At 60.6% G+C, this 13,102-nt stretch overlaps 2 protein-coding genes across 2 annotated transcripts in view; both read left to right on the forward strand.

Annotated features, from left to right (window-relative positions):
- Positions 1-8,021, forward strand: part of ZNFX1 (zinc finger, NFX1-type containing 1) — a 12,160-nt gene extending 4,139 nt beyond the window's left edge. Inside the window, 12 exon segments of the mRNA XM_015408420.1 lie at positions 32-154; positions 388-530; positions 2,039-2,182; positions 2,651-2,759; positions 3,145-3,395; positions 3,553-3,695; positions 3,824-3,827; positions 4,085-4,232; positions 4,333-4,478; positions 4,603-4,713; positions 5,085-5,180; positions 5,330-8,021. Coding sequence (XP_015263906.1) covers positions 32-154; positions 388-530; positions 2,039-2,182; positions 2,651-2,759; positions 3,145-3,395; positions 3,553-3,695; positions 3,824-3,827; positions 4,085-4,232; positions 4,333-4,478; positions 4,603-4,713; positions 5,085-5,180; positions 5,330-7,774 — 3,863 coding nt within the window. The 3' untranslated portion in view covers positions 7,775-8,021.
- A 4,807-nt stretch (positions 8,022-12,828) lies between these two features.
- The window catches only part of CCNDBP1 (cyclin D-type binding-protein 1), an 8,820-nt gene continuing 8,546 nt past the window's right edge, over positions 12,829-13,102 (forward strand). Inside the window, exon 1 of the mRNA XM_015408421.1 lies at positions 12,829-13,019. Coding sequence (XP_015263907.1) covers positions 12,829-13,019 — 191 coding nt within the window. The remainder of the gene's footprint in view (positions 13,020-13,102) is intronic.

Below are 13,102 nucleotides of genomic sequence, written 5' to 3' on the forward strand. Positions count from 1 at the left end.
GGGCTAGAGCATGACTTCCCACTTCCTCCAGGCAAGACCTATGTGGGTCTGAAGATAGTCCGAGCTCTACTGGACAATGAAGCCCAGCGGGGGGACAAGTCTCCCATCCTGGTGGTCTGCTACACCAACCACGCCCTGGACCAATTCCTGGAAGGTGAGTGTGCCTCCTCTTGCCCCCCTTCCCCCTGGGGCCGTCCGCAGCCCCACGCAGGGCAGGCCATGAGCCCCGGGCGGGAGGCAGAGCCACCGCCGCTGCTCTCACGGGGCCGACGGCTTCCATCCCGCGAGTGGGCGGGAGGCCAGAGCTCGTTGCCTGCTTGGGGGTGGAGGCAGGGGCGGGGGGACACTGCTGCTCCTGGGCTGTGAACGCCTGCGCTTCTTTCCAAGGGATCCACACCTTCCAGAAAAGGGGGATCGTGCGTGTGGGCGGGCGCAGCAACAGCGAGACCCTGCGGCAGTTCACCTTACGGGAACTGCGGAACCAATTTCGGCACGAGCTGCGTCACCACTTGCGCCGGGCCTATCACGAGGTACGTTGCCGGATCGGGCGAGAGGGGGGACTCTGGTGCTCTTTGGGGAGCCTGTCTGATGCCCCCTTGGTGACTCCATGGGGCCATGGGAGGGAGGGCTGGCGTGAATGCCTCTTGCGGGTTTGCCTTTGAACACCAAAGACGACAAGCGACTGGTCTCCTCAGGGCCCGCTCTTTGACCAGATTTGCAAAAGGGAGCACAGGGAAATCCCACGTAGAAGGATGGGGGAAATCTCATCTGTTTGTCTGTGGTGGTGACTCTCCGGGACATTTATTCCCAGGCCTTGGGTGTGTGGGGAAGGGAAACGGTGCAGAGAACTCCTGGCGCTTCAGACGAGTGATCCTCAAGAGAGCCTCCGGGGCCTCAAGGCTTTCAAGCGGATGATACGAAGTTGCTCAGGGTGGTGAAAACCAGTGAGGATTGTGAGGCACTCCAAAGGGATCTGTCAAAGATGGGCGAGTGGGTGTCAACATGGCAAATGGGGTTCAATGTGGCCAAGTGCAAGGTGATGCACATTGGAGCCAAAAATCCTAACTATAAATACACGTTGATGGGGTCTGAACTGGCAGAGACTGATCAAGAGAGAGATCTTGGAGTTGTTGTAGATAACTCACTGAAAATGTCGAGACAGTGTGTGACTGCAATAAAGAAGGCCAATGCTATGCTGGGGATTATTAGGAAGGGTATTGTAAACAGATCAGCCAATATCATAATGTCCCTATATAAATCAATGGTGCGACCTCATCTGGAATACTGTGTGCAATTCTGGTCACCACACCTTAAAAAGGATATTATAGCTTTGGAAAAAGTGCAGAAAAGGGCAACTACAATGATAAAAGGGTTGGAACACTTCCCCTATGAGGAAAGGTTAAGGCGCTTAGGGCTCTTTAGCTTGGAGAAACGACGACTGAGGGGTGACATGATTGAGGTTTATAAGATTATGCATGGGAAAGAGCAGGTAGAGAAAGAGGTACTTTTCTCCCTTTCTCACAATACAAGAACTCCTTGTGGGCACTCCATGAAATTGCTGAGCGGTCGGGGTTAGAACGGATAAAAGGAAGTACTTCTTCACCCAAAGAGTGATTAACACTTGGAATTCACTGCCACAGGAAGTGGTGGCGGCTACAAGCATGGACGGCTTCAAAAGGGAATTAGATAAGCATATGGAGCAGAGGTCCATCAGTGGCTATTAGCCACAAGGTATAGATAGGGACTCTGGGGCAAGTGGTGCTCTGTCATCTTGGTGCTTGGGAGGGGTCAACAGTGGGAGGGCTTCTGGAGTCCTGGCCCCACTGCTGGACCTCCTGAGGGCACCTGGTGTTTTTGGCCACTGTGTGACAAAGAGTGTTAGACTGGATGGGCCTTTGGCCTGATCCAACATTGGCATTTCTTATGTTCTTTCTGTTCGGCCGTGAGCACAGAGGGTGACTCCCCGTAACGGTGGGAAAACCGAGCTGGTGGAAACATTCGGACCCGACCCACACTGACCTTCTGCTCTCTCGGGCAGATCTCCAGCCAGATGAGGGACTCTGAGCAGGTCCTGCTGCAGTCGGCTGCCTCGCTGGAGTGCACCTTGCGGGGGATCCTGCATGAACGCCACCTCCGGAGTTACATGTCGGAATCCCACTGGGACAGCCTCATGCAGGCCTGGGTGAGGAGGAGGAGGAGGAGGGGCTGATTCCCCCCGGGGGGAGGGAGGGAGGCCGAGGACTGCCCAGGCACGGGGCAGAGCCCCCCCCTTGCTTCTTCTGACAAGTGAGTGGAGAGTGGAGGGCTCGGGGGGGGGGCCTCTGCCCACTTGCACAACACCAACACATTCCTGGCTGCTCCCCTGCAAAAAGGGACTGCTGAATGGCCCTGGGGAAAGCGGAGGCTTCTCCCTCCCCTCCCCTCCCCCCCACCTACTCAAGGAGCTGGGAGGGAGGCTCTGGGGAGGGGCTCAGTCGGACGGGGGGGGCTCATGTTGCAAGAATGGCAGTGGCACATCCCCCTCCCCCCCGCCATCTTTGCTCGCTGGCCTGGCACCGCCAATGCCGGCGTGATGCTCAAGAACGGGGAGGGGGGAGTCTAGCCCTGCCCACACCCTCAGGGCCAGCTGAGCGGTTCCTTCTTGCTTCAGGACCGAGAGTGGCTGCTCCCGGGGGCCTCTCTGGTGGTGGAGTGGCTGGGCCTCGGCCTCACCCCTTTTGCCGGCACCGACGTGGAGCCCGGCGAGGAAGAAGATGCAGGTATTCAGAATCCTAGAGCTGGAAGGGGCCCTAGAGGCCATCTCGGCCAACCCCCCCCCCCCCGCTGCAATGCAGATCAGCCCAAAGCCTCCCCGACAAGTCTTCGTCCACCCACTGCTTGAGGCTGCCGGCGGAGAGGGATCCTCTCCCCTCCCCTCCCTTGGCGAACAGCATTTCCATTCCGCTGTTTCCACAAGCAATGCAGAGTGACTTGCCTGATTTCCCTTGTCCTTACAACAACCCTGTGAGGTGGACAGGGCTGGGGGGGTGGCCCCTGAGATCTGGCCAGCCTGGTGGGCTCAGTGGGTCTTGAGGGCAGGAGGGGGCCTTTGAGCTCTCTGCTGCTGCTGCTGCGGCCGCCGATCTGCCTGCCTGGACCCCGCAGGTGCTCCGGAGGAGCAGGAGGCGGAGCCAGATCTGCTGGCGATCGCAGAGGAGGCGGACCTGATTCAGGAGGAGCGCCTGCTGGACGGCGATGAGGCCGCCGGCCCCCGCTTTCTGAAGCATAGGCCTCCCCTCCGACATGATGCCGCTCACCTGGCCAACCTGTTCCTGGCCATGAAGCTGGAGGAGGAGGAGGAGGAGGACCGGGGAAACGAGGACCCCCCCCTCGGGCGTGGCAGTGCCGGCTGGCAGGTGAGAGGGGCCTCAGTGCCCGAGAGAGAGAGCCCCTGGCTGAGAGGGCGGGGAATCCCAGATGGGTCTGTGCCATGGGGGGGGGAGGTCCGAATGGGGGATGCCCAGTCCCCCCACCCACGCAAACACCACCACCGCCACCCCGGCTTCTCTGCAGGTCCAACGAGGGCAGAAGAAGAAGATGAAGGGAAAGGTGAAGAGAGAGCTGCAGAAGCCGCAGGCCATGACGGAGGCCCAGGCGGAAGCTGTCTGGGATGTGTGGAAGCTGAAACCTGATTCACGCTGGCAGCTCTACAGGTAGCCTGCTTCTCGGAAGGGTAGAGAAGGAGAAGAAGAGATTGGATTCATACCCCGCCCTTCACTTGGGAGTCTCAGAGCAGCTTACAATCTCCTCCCTCTCCCCCTCCCCACAACAGACACCCTGTGAGGTGGGTGGGGCTGAGAGAGCTCTTGACAGAAACAGCTCTTTTTCAAGGACAGCTGTGCCAGAGCTTGTGACTGACCCAAGGTCACACCAGCAGGTGCAAGTGGAGGGGTGGGGAATCAACCCCGGTTCTCCCAGATTAGAGTCCTCTGCGCACTTAACCACGGCACCAACCTGGCTGGTAGGGGCGGGGGGCGGCCCTCAGCCAGTCTGGCTGGCACTCACTGCCCTCTGCCCTCTTCTCCCCCCCCCCCCCGCAAAAAAGCTGCAGAAGTACCAGGCTGAGATCCGGAGCAGAATCCTGCGGCAGCGAGAGAGCTACCAGGCGGCCGCAGAGAGGCTGGCTGAGCTGCGGCTGCATGAGGACCTTTGCATCATGGAGAAGGCCCAGATTATTGGGATGACGACAACGGGTGAGGGGCACACGGGGGGGGTGGTGCCTGGGAAGGCTTTGTCCCCCTCCCTGGGGTGGAGAGTGGCACGCTGCCTCTCTCTCTCTCCCCCCCCCCACAGGAGCTGCCAGGTACCGCCAAGGGCTGCAGGAGGTGGCCCCTCGCGTGGTCATCGTGGAGGAGGCGGCGGAAGTCCTGGAGGCCCACACCCTCACCACCCTCAGCAAGGCCTGCCAGCACCTCATCCTCATCGGGGACCATCAGCAGGTAGGGGGGGGAGAGGAGAGGGGGGGTGACCGGCTGAGGCTGCTGGGTGGGCACCTGAAGCTGCCGCGGGGCTGGGAGCAGCCAAGACCATTCTCTCTCTCTCTCTCTCTTTCTCTCTGGGCAGCTGCGCCCCAGCGCCAACGTCTACGACCTGGCCAAGAACTTCAACCTGGAGGTGTCTCTCTTTGAGCGGCTGGTGAAGGTCGGCCTGCCCTTTGTCCGCCTCGATTTCCAGGTGGGGAGTGACTCAGGTCGCCTCGTGCCGTGGTGGGGTGGGTGGAATGTCTCTCCGGTACCCAACATTGGTGCCCGGGAAAGGGATGGTGCTTCTCTTGGTGGCAGCCCAATCTCACAGCCCTCACCCCCCCCCCCGTGTCTGCGGGGGGGGGCTTGGGCCCTCCGCCTTTGTGCGCAGAGGGGTGCTGCCTCTGGGACGGGTGTCCCACCGCCATGCAGCCCTCCCCCCATCCCACTCAGAGGGGGGGGGGCTGTCGCAGGGTCCTGGCTGGTTCTCTTCAACGGCCACACCTTGAAGCAGGGAGGGGTTAGGGTCTCCCGGCGTGTGCCATGATGGCTCTTTGTGACCTCCTCTGCGTGGTTTTCCAGCACCGCATGCGGCCAGAGATCGCCCGCCTCCTCACGCCACACATCTACCAGGAGCTGGCAAACCATCCCTCGGTGCTCGAGTACGACAACATCAAGGTACGCCCCTGTCCCGCACGGGGCCCCTTGCGTCCCTCCATCCGTCCTTCTTCGTCTCGGGCCTGGCGGACGCGGGCGGTGGGCACCTGGGGGGGTCTCAGCCAGGGCTGCCGTGACGCTCTGCCTCTCCCCCCTCTTCTCCTCGGCAGGGCGTGTCCTCCAACCTCTTTTTCGTGGAGCACAACTTCCCAGAGCAGGAGATCCACGAAGGGCGGAGCCACCAAAACCCGCACGAGGCCCACTTCGTGGTGGGGCTCTGCAAGTACCTGCTGTGCCAGGACTACCAGCCCTCCCAGATCACCATCCTGACCACCTACACGGGCCAGCTCTTCTGCCTGCGCCGGCTCCTCCCGGCCAAGACCTTCCAGGGCGTGAAGGTCCACGTGGTGGACAAGTACCAGGGGGAGGAGAACGACATCGTCCTCCTCTCCCTGGTGCGCAGCAACCCCGAGGGGCGGGTGGGTTTCCTGCAGATCCCCAACCGCGTCTGCGTGGCCCTCTCCCGGGCCAAGAAGGGCCTCTTCTGCATCGGCAACATGGCCATGCTGAGCCAGGTCCCCCTTTGGAGCAAGATCGCGCACACGCTGCGCGAGAAGGGCCACATCGGCCGCTCACTCCTGCTCTGCTGCCAGAACCACCCGGGCACCAGGACCGCCGTGGCCTGCGCCGACGACTTCGGCAAGGTCCCCGAGGGAGGCTGCAGTATCCCCTGCGAGTACCGGCTGGGCTGCGGGCACGTCTGCCCCCGGGCCTGCCACCCCTACGACCTCCAGCACAAAGAGCTGCAGTGCATGAAGGCTTGCCAGAGGGTGCTCTGCGCAGACGGACACCGCTGCCCCAAGGTGTGCTGTGAGCCGTGCGGGAAGTGCCTCGTCTTGGTGCCCAAGGCTCTGCCCAAGTGTGGGCACCTGCAGGATGTGCCCTGCTCAACTCCGGCAGAGGAGTTCTGCTGCCAGGAGCCCTGTGGGAAAGCCCTCCGGCGGTGTGAGCATCGCTGCAGGGCGACCTGTGGCCAGGAATGCACCAGGCGCTGTCCGGAAATGGTTCAGGTCACGCTGCCGTGTCGGCACAGCCAGGAGGTGGAGTGCTGTATTGCTGCTGACGTGGAGAGCGGGAGGCCTGTGCCGTGCCAGGTGGAATGCCGCAGCATGTTGGAATGTGGCCACCCGTGCCCGGGCTCCTGCCACTCCTGCTCCAATGGCCGATTCCACCAGCAGTGCAGCCGGCCCTGCGAACGCCTCCTGATCTGTTCTCACAAGTGCCTGCAGCCGTGCACCAGCGAGTGCCCCCCGTGCCAGCGGCCCTGCGAGAACCGCTGTGGCCATAGCCGCTGCCCAAACGAGTGCGGGGAGCCGTGCACCCCCTGTGCCGAGCCCTGTGAGTGGCGCTGCCAGCACCACCAGTGCACCAAGCTGTGCTCCGAGCCGTGCGACAGGCCCCGCTGCGATGTGCCATGTCCAAAGGAACTGTCGTGCGGTCATGCGTGCGCAGGGATGTGCGGAGAGCCGTGTCCGGAAAAGTGCCTCGTGTGCCACGGGGAAGAGCTCACGCAGATCTTCTTTGGCCTTGAGGATGAGCCCGGGGCTCGCTTCGTGCAGCTGGAGGACTGTGGCCACGTCTTCGAGGCCAAGGGCCTGGACTGCTACATGGACCAGGACGGAGGCGCCGCCATCAGGCTGAAGGTGTGTCCCGCCTGCCAGACGCCCATCCGAAAGAACCTGCGCTACGGTACGCTGGTGAGGAGGAGCCTGCAGGAGATCGAGAGGGTGAAGGAGCGGATCCGGGGCTCCCCAGCCGAGGCCGAGGCCCGCCGTCACAGGCTGGAGGCCGAGCTGGTGGGCAACGCCAGGGCCCTTCTGCTGCATCTGCCCGAGCAGTACTTCCGGCTGCGGGAGAAGCTGAAGCAGCCCTCTCTCTGCGGCCAGGGCCTGGATGTCATGGAGAGCCTGGTGGGCTTCTTCATGCGGCTGGCCGATCTGCATGCCTCCGTGAGCAAGCTGGACCCCCGCGAGCAGGAAGGCGTGAGGCGGCGGCTGGCGGAGGTGGGCCAGTGGCTGGAGAGGCCCCGCCGCACCGTCACCCCCCAGGAGCTGTTGGACCTGCAGGCCGAGTTCCAGCGGCTGGCCTTCCTCCTGGACCTCCTCGGGGCCTGCAGGGCCGCCCAAGGGAAGATGGAAGACCCTACGGGAGAACTGGTGGGCACGGTCCGGCGGGTCCTGGAGGGCGTGGGCAGGTTCACCCCGGAAGACGAGAGGTTCGTGAAGGAGAAGATGGAGGCGGTGAAGGCCGCTCTGCCCACGTCGGGCCTGGGCATCTCCGAGGCCGAGAGGGTGCAGGTTGTCACTGCCATCATGGCCAATCGCCGGGGGCACTGGTTCAAGTGCCGGAACGGGCACATCTACGTGATCACCGAGTGTGGGGGCGCCATGGAGGAGAGCCGCTGCCCGGAGTGTGATGAGGTCATCGGTGGGACCAACCACACGCTGGACCCCAGTAATCAGCTGGCCCCCGAGATGGACGGGGCGACTCACCCTGCCTGGTCAGAGGCCGCCAACCTCCTGCTGCGCGGGGCGGGGTGGCACGGCCTGCCCTAGGAAGGCACCAGCCCTTGTCATCTCCCCTCCACCCCACCTTCCCTCGCAGGGAGAAAGGGGGCTCCTTCCTCGCAGCCTCTGGGTCCCAGTAGCCCAGGCCTCCTCTGCTGGCCAGTGAGTCTCTCAGAGCGCTGCAGCGCTTGACCTCTGGCACTTCCGCGTGTGCTTCGTCCTCCCCCACCCCACCCCACCCCACCCCCGGGAAAACGGGGGCCCTGTTAACTCTAGCCAGATTTTTACTGCAATGATCGCCCATAGTTTCTATCAACTCAGTTATGTATTTTTATACTCTTTTATAGGCTTCCTCTGCCATACGATAAATAAATAAATATATAATCTCAAGTTTTGGGTTACAAGTAGGTCATGAGTTGCGCTTTTGCCACCTTTCTTGTTTCTTTTAGAACAGAGAGAGAGAGCGCGCCGTGGCCATTCTGGTCCTCTCTCTCTCTCTCTCTCTCTCAACGAGGCATCAGCAGATGGGGTGGCCCCAGCCCCCCTTTAGCAACAGACCCTCACTCACACACTGAGTTGTCGGGGGCTCAGTGTTCCGTTGACACATTGCCACCATTTCGTCACATCCTGTAACACACACCTAGACCAAGATATCAACCTGTGTTTGTGTGTTTCTTCTCCACCGTTTCCACTCAATGTGAGACCACCTCTTTTCCCTCCGGACTCCCAGCCGCTCTCTCCCCCTGTGCTTTCCAGCTCTCTGCTCCCCTCTCCATTCCCTCACCTCCCACTGGTCACCCCCCCCCCCCAGGGAGAGGCGAAAGCTCCCCTGTTGGTCCCCCCCACTGTGTGTGTGTGGGGGGGGGGTGAGACAGACAGTGGGGTGCCGAGGGGGCAAACGGGGGCCGGTGTCCCTCCAGGCAGAGGGGTCTTCAGGGCAGACACGCAAGAGGCACCTGGATCACACCTGCAGGGGGCCATCAAGAGTACCCAGCGGGGGGGGGGAGTAGCAGGGCGAGGGGGGCGAGAACACGGGAAATGGGGGTGCTCTGCAACCATCTGGGGAAGGGGAAGGGGAGGACCCGACCCACCGGGGGGGGGGAGAGAGGACCCCCATCAGGAGTGACAAGGAAGGAGGAGCCAGAGAGCCAAGAAGGCCCTCCGTCAGAGACCAGGGGGAGTTAAGAAAAGCACCAGGCAGATGGAGAGCCCTGTAAGACCTGAGTCTTCAAAGAAGAAGGGGGTGTGTGTTACACCGTGGGGGAGCTGTGGACTGTGCTGCCATTCCTTGGTGTGGGTGGAGGGGGGTGCGTTTAGGGCAGCCCCGGGTGGGGTCTTCAGGGCCAGAGATGAGCAGAGGGGGCTTGCCATGGCCTGACCTCTGGAGGAGGGTGGCCCTGGACTCCCTTGGTGGCCTCCCAGGCGGGCACTGAACCAGGGCTGGCCCGGCTTAGCTTCTGTGATCTGGTGAGGTCAGGCTAGCCTGGGTCTAGTCAGGGCCAGGGCCTCCCTTTTTTTATTTGTAGCCCCGGGGGGGGGGGGGCTGGGAATCGAGGCAAGTTCGAGGCTTGGGGGCTCCTCTTTTGAAGGCCCCCCCACTTGCACACCTTGGCTGAAGTGAAGCAGCTGTGTGTTGCAGCAGGGAGAATGTAGCTTTGCGCACGGGGCCTGCAGCCGCCCTTCCCCCCAAGCCCCTTCCCCAACCCAAGGCCCAGCGGCAGCGGCAGTCTGTGTCCTAGAAGTGCCATTTCTGGCCCAGCCGCAGTCCCTCCGGAGCTGGGCCTCCCAAGGGGGGGGGGAAGTTCCCCGGGCCTCCCCCCCCCCACTGTCGGAGAGAAGCCGGCTTCAGTTCATGGGCAGATAGCCTTGGGGGCTCACCCCCTCCTGGGTTTTCTCCCCCCCCTTTCCTTGTTCCACCCAAGGGCACATGTCCCCCAAGCTCCGGGTATTGTGGGAGCTTGGGGGGACATGTGCCCAGAAGAAGCTTTCTGCACTTTAGTTTCGCTCTGGTCACTCAAGGTGGGTTGCTCTCCGGATGACCCCCACTCAGGCCTGGCTTATGTTCTGGGGAAGTGCTGTTTTGGTGCCAAGTGCTGGAGGGTTACGCGAAGCAAGCGGCCAAGGAGAGTTCTTTGACACTGTGGCGGAACGGGGACCCGCCCTCAGCCCTGGGAGCCTGAGGTGCCGCCGTCCTGTGGCTCGCAAGCCCCTGTCTTGGCCCTCCCACCCTGCCTGGCGGGGCCATTTCTCTCTCCGTTAGACGCGGGCACCCCTCACTGAATGGACACCGCCTCCCTAGAGGGACAGTGAGGCCCCCTCTGGCTGATTCCACCACCACCTTGGGAAGCGGGTACCTTGATCTTTGGGTGCCCCCTGGAGAGTTGGCAACCCCTCCGCTTCAGGCCCGTTTGTGTCCCCTGGCCTCCCTTTTGCCCCTGGCAACGGGCAGGGCGGGGAGGGCTGTGTCACACCAGGCCTTTTAAACTCAAAAAGGAAGAGTTATTTAACTCTATACAGGTTAGGCATGAAAATGAACACCGGCACTTCCGACATGACCTGGGCACAGAAACTAAACAGGGTCGGAATGCCCTTCCTCTGCCCCGACACACGGGCAGACCCCTCCCTCTCTGCCCTCTGCAGCGGGTGGTGGCCTCAGGCCAGGGTTCGCTCCCCCCCCCTCCTCGTGGTTGGAGGGGAAACCGCAGCCCTTCCCCAGACTGGCCACCAAGAACTGCCACCTTCCTGGGCTCCCCACCACGGTGTACAGTGGCCTGGACTGACCACGGGGTCTGAGGCGACAGGAGCCCCCCCCCCCACCTGCCCACTGCCTGGAAGCTCTGGTCCCCCCACTAAGCCAGTGGCTGAAGATCCAGGTGGAGACTAAAGACTCTCCTCCTCAGCAGCCAAAGCCTTTATCTCCTTGGCCCCGCCCCCTGGGGTGTGCCCCTCTTTTCCCGCTCTTTCCCCTCAGGGATGCTGGGAAGTGTAGGCAGGGAGGGAGGGGAGTCCCCCCCCCCCACACACACACACACTCTTAAGGAAGTACCAGGCTGGCATCCATTTTAGGTACAGCTGCCTCTGCCTGGCAGCCATTTCGTCACAGACAGCATGATTGTCTGTGGCCAAGTGCGGCCATGAAAGCCAACCACTATTTGTAAGACAGAACCTGTGTCCCTTATTGTGTTTGCCCAGGCCAATTTGAGAAAACACACAAAAGCAGTCCTGTAGAGTTGGAAACCAAAAAATTAATTTATTAATTAATAAGGAAGAATACAGATTCAAGGGTTTTGGAACCCTGAATACCGAACAGATTCTTCAAGTGTTACAATGGGTGAAATAACATTTTATACTTCACATTACATCAGAGAAATAAAACAGAATCATTGGTTCCATCAAACATTGTCAAATTTCATCCCCTATTTCCCATTGGGTTAAGGGGGGGGGGGGTTGTTCCCAGGCAGAGTTCTTCTTTTCCTAACAGAACAATACACTTTCAGAAGCTATGAAGCTGCATGTTGTATCTATATAACTGATATGGTTACAGAGTGCTTACTGGTTAACTGACATCAGAAACATGCGCAGTTGTAGCTGGCCAGAACAAGCAAGGTCATGGGTAGCATAACTGTGTTTCAGCATTTCAGCCTTCTTCCCAGCATGCATTCAAACAACAGTCGCAAATGAACCAAAGTTAATACCTGAATACATCCATGATGTCAGAATCATATGTATTATGGAAGTGCTACGTATACCTACTAAGTTAAACCTGTTAGGCAGTGGCAGAGGACAAATTGGTTCATAAAATGTGCGTACAACACTGGCAATGCCACAGAACTGAGGGCCCTTCCAGCCTCTCCTCCGCCCGGGGGGGGGGGGCCTTCTGCCCACTCACAGGACGCCTCCGCCTACAGGCCATGGATGCCGGAGGGGCCTGGAAAGAGGCTCATCAGGGCGACCCTCACCCAAGAACTTTTGTTCTCCCCAGAGAGCCTCACCCGCTTGGCGAGACCTGCCCTTTCAGCCGTGGTCAGGGAGCAAGGAGGGTCATTTGGGCTTCCTCCCGACCCCTCCCAGAGCATCCACACACACACCGGTGCCATGGCAACTGGAGCACTGCTGCCCACGGATGTGGCCTCAGGCCCGGAGGAGGGGGGAGGAAGGTTTACTTCCAAGGAGGCCAGTGCTGCAAGGCCCTGAAGATGATCTGTGCCCTTTCTGTGCCATCTTGCTGCCCACGGCACAGGCATCGGAAGGGTACTTGAAATACATATAATACACCGGTGGAACAGCTCAATAGAGCGTCTCTCCCCGGACTGGCAGCAGGTGGGGCTCCTCGGCTACGGGTCTGGAGGAGAAGGGGAAAAGAATGTGATTTCTCCTTGAGATAGTTAGATATAGACAGTTGTCACTGTGCCTTCAAAAGTTTAATCATAACAGATCCAGATCTTGGTATATAACCTAGAACCTTCTGATTGTTGAAAGTTACAGCAGAACATATATATTTTATAATTGCATTTTTTTTTGTACAGGAAGCCTCTGTAGATGGAATTAGGATGCAATAGAATGGAATGTTATTTAGAAGTTGCAAGGAAACCGAGAGCGAGGCGTAATGTGAATCGCAACCCCTATCGGGTAGCTGGCCACGTGCCAGCCCAGGAAGGGTCCCAGAGCTCTCTACTGTTCCCAATGTTCTGAAGACCAGATAAATGAGTGGAATTACTGACACCAATGAGAGAATGCACTGCCTCAAAGGAGGCGTCCATGATGTTAACTGCTTGGGTTTTTGAAAGTGTAAATGAGGATAGGCGATTTCACCTGGGGTATAAGACCCTCTGCCCTTCCAGGTGAAGGCGGGATCCAGACCGCTTGGTGTCGCTGGGGCCCTAAAGGTGCTCTGCCCTGTATCTCCTGCTTCAGTTGCAATAACCAGATACCCATCTAACTCCTTGGACTCGGACTGGGTGTTTCCAGTCCGGCCCAGGGGTCACACGGGGCACAGAGGTGTGCATCAGGTTCGAGTCCGCGCCTGCAGCCGAGTTCCCTGGAGTTCGAGTCCCGCGCCGGCCAGGCCACGTTGCGCTGCTGCGCCCGGCACCCTGCACGGGATGTTCGGGAGGGGGCACCCCGGCCCGGCTGCTGCCCCGGAGGCGCAGAGAGTCCCCGCGGGTCGGTTCCCCGGGAGAGGGAAGAGCAAAAGAAGGCAGCGCGTGCGGAGGGACCGGCACCCTGCACGGGATGTTCGGGAGGGGGCACCCCGGCCCGGCTGCTGCCCCGGAGGCGCAGAGAGTCCCCGCGGGTCGGTTCCCCGGGAGAGGGAAGAGCAAAAGAAGGCAGCGCGTGCGGAGGGGAGGCCGGGCGCTTCGCAGACGCGGACTTCAA

Source organism: Gekko japonicus, unplaced genomic scaffold, assembly GCF_001447785.1.
Source record: "Gekko japonicus isolate JY-2015 unplaced genomic scaffold, Gekko_japonicus_V1.1 scaffold784, whole genome shotgun sequence".
NCBI classification, from domain to species: domain Eukaryota; kingdom Metazoa; phylum Chordata; class Lepidosauria; order Squamata; family Gekkonidae; genus Gekko; species Gekko japonicus.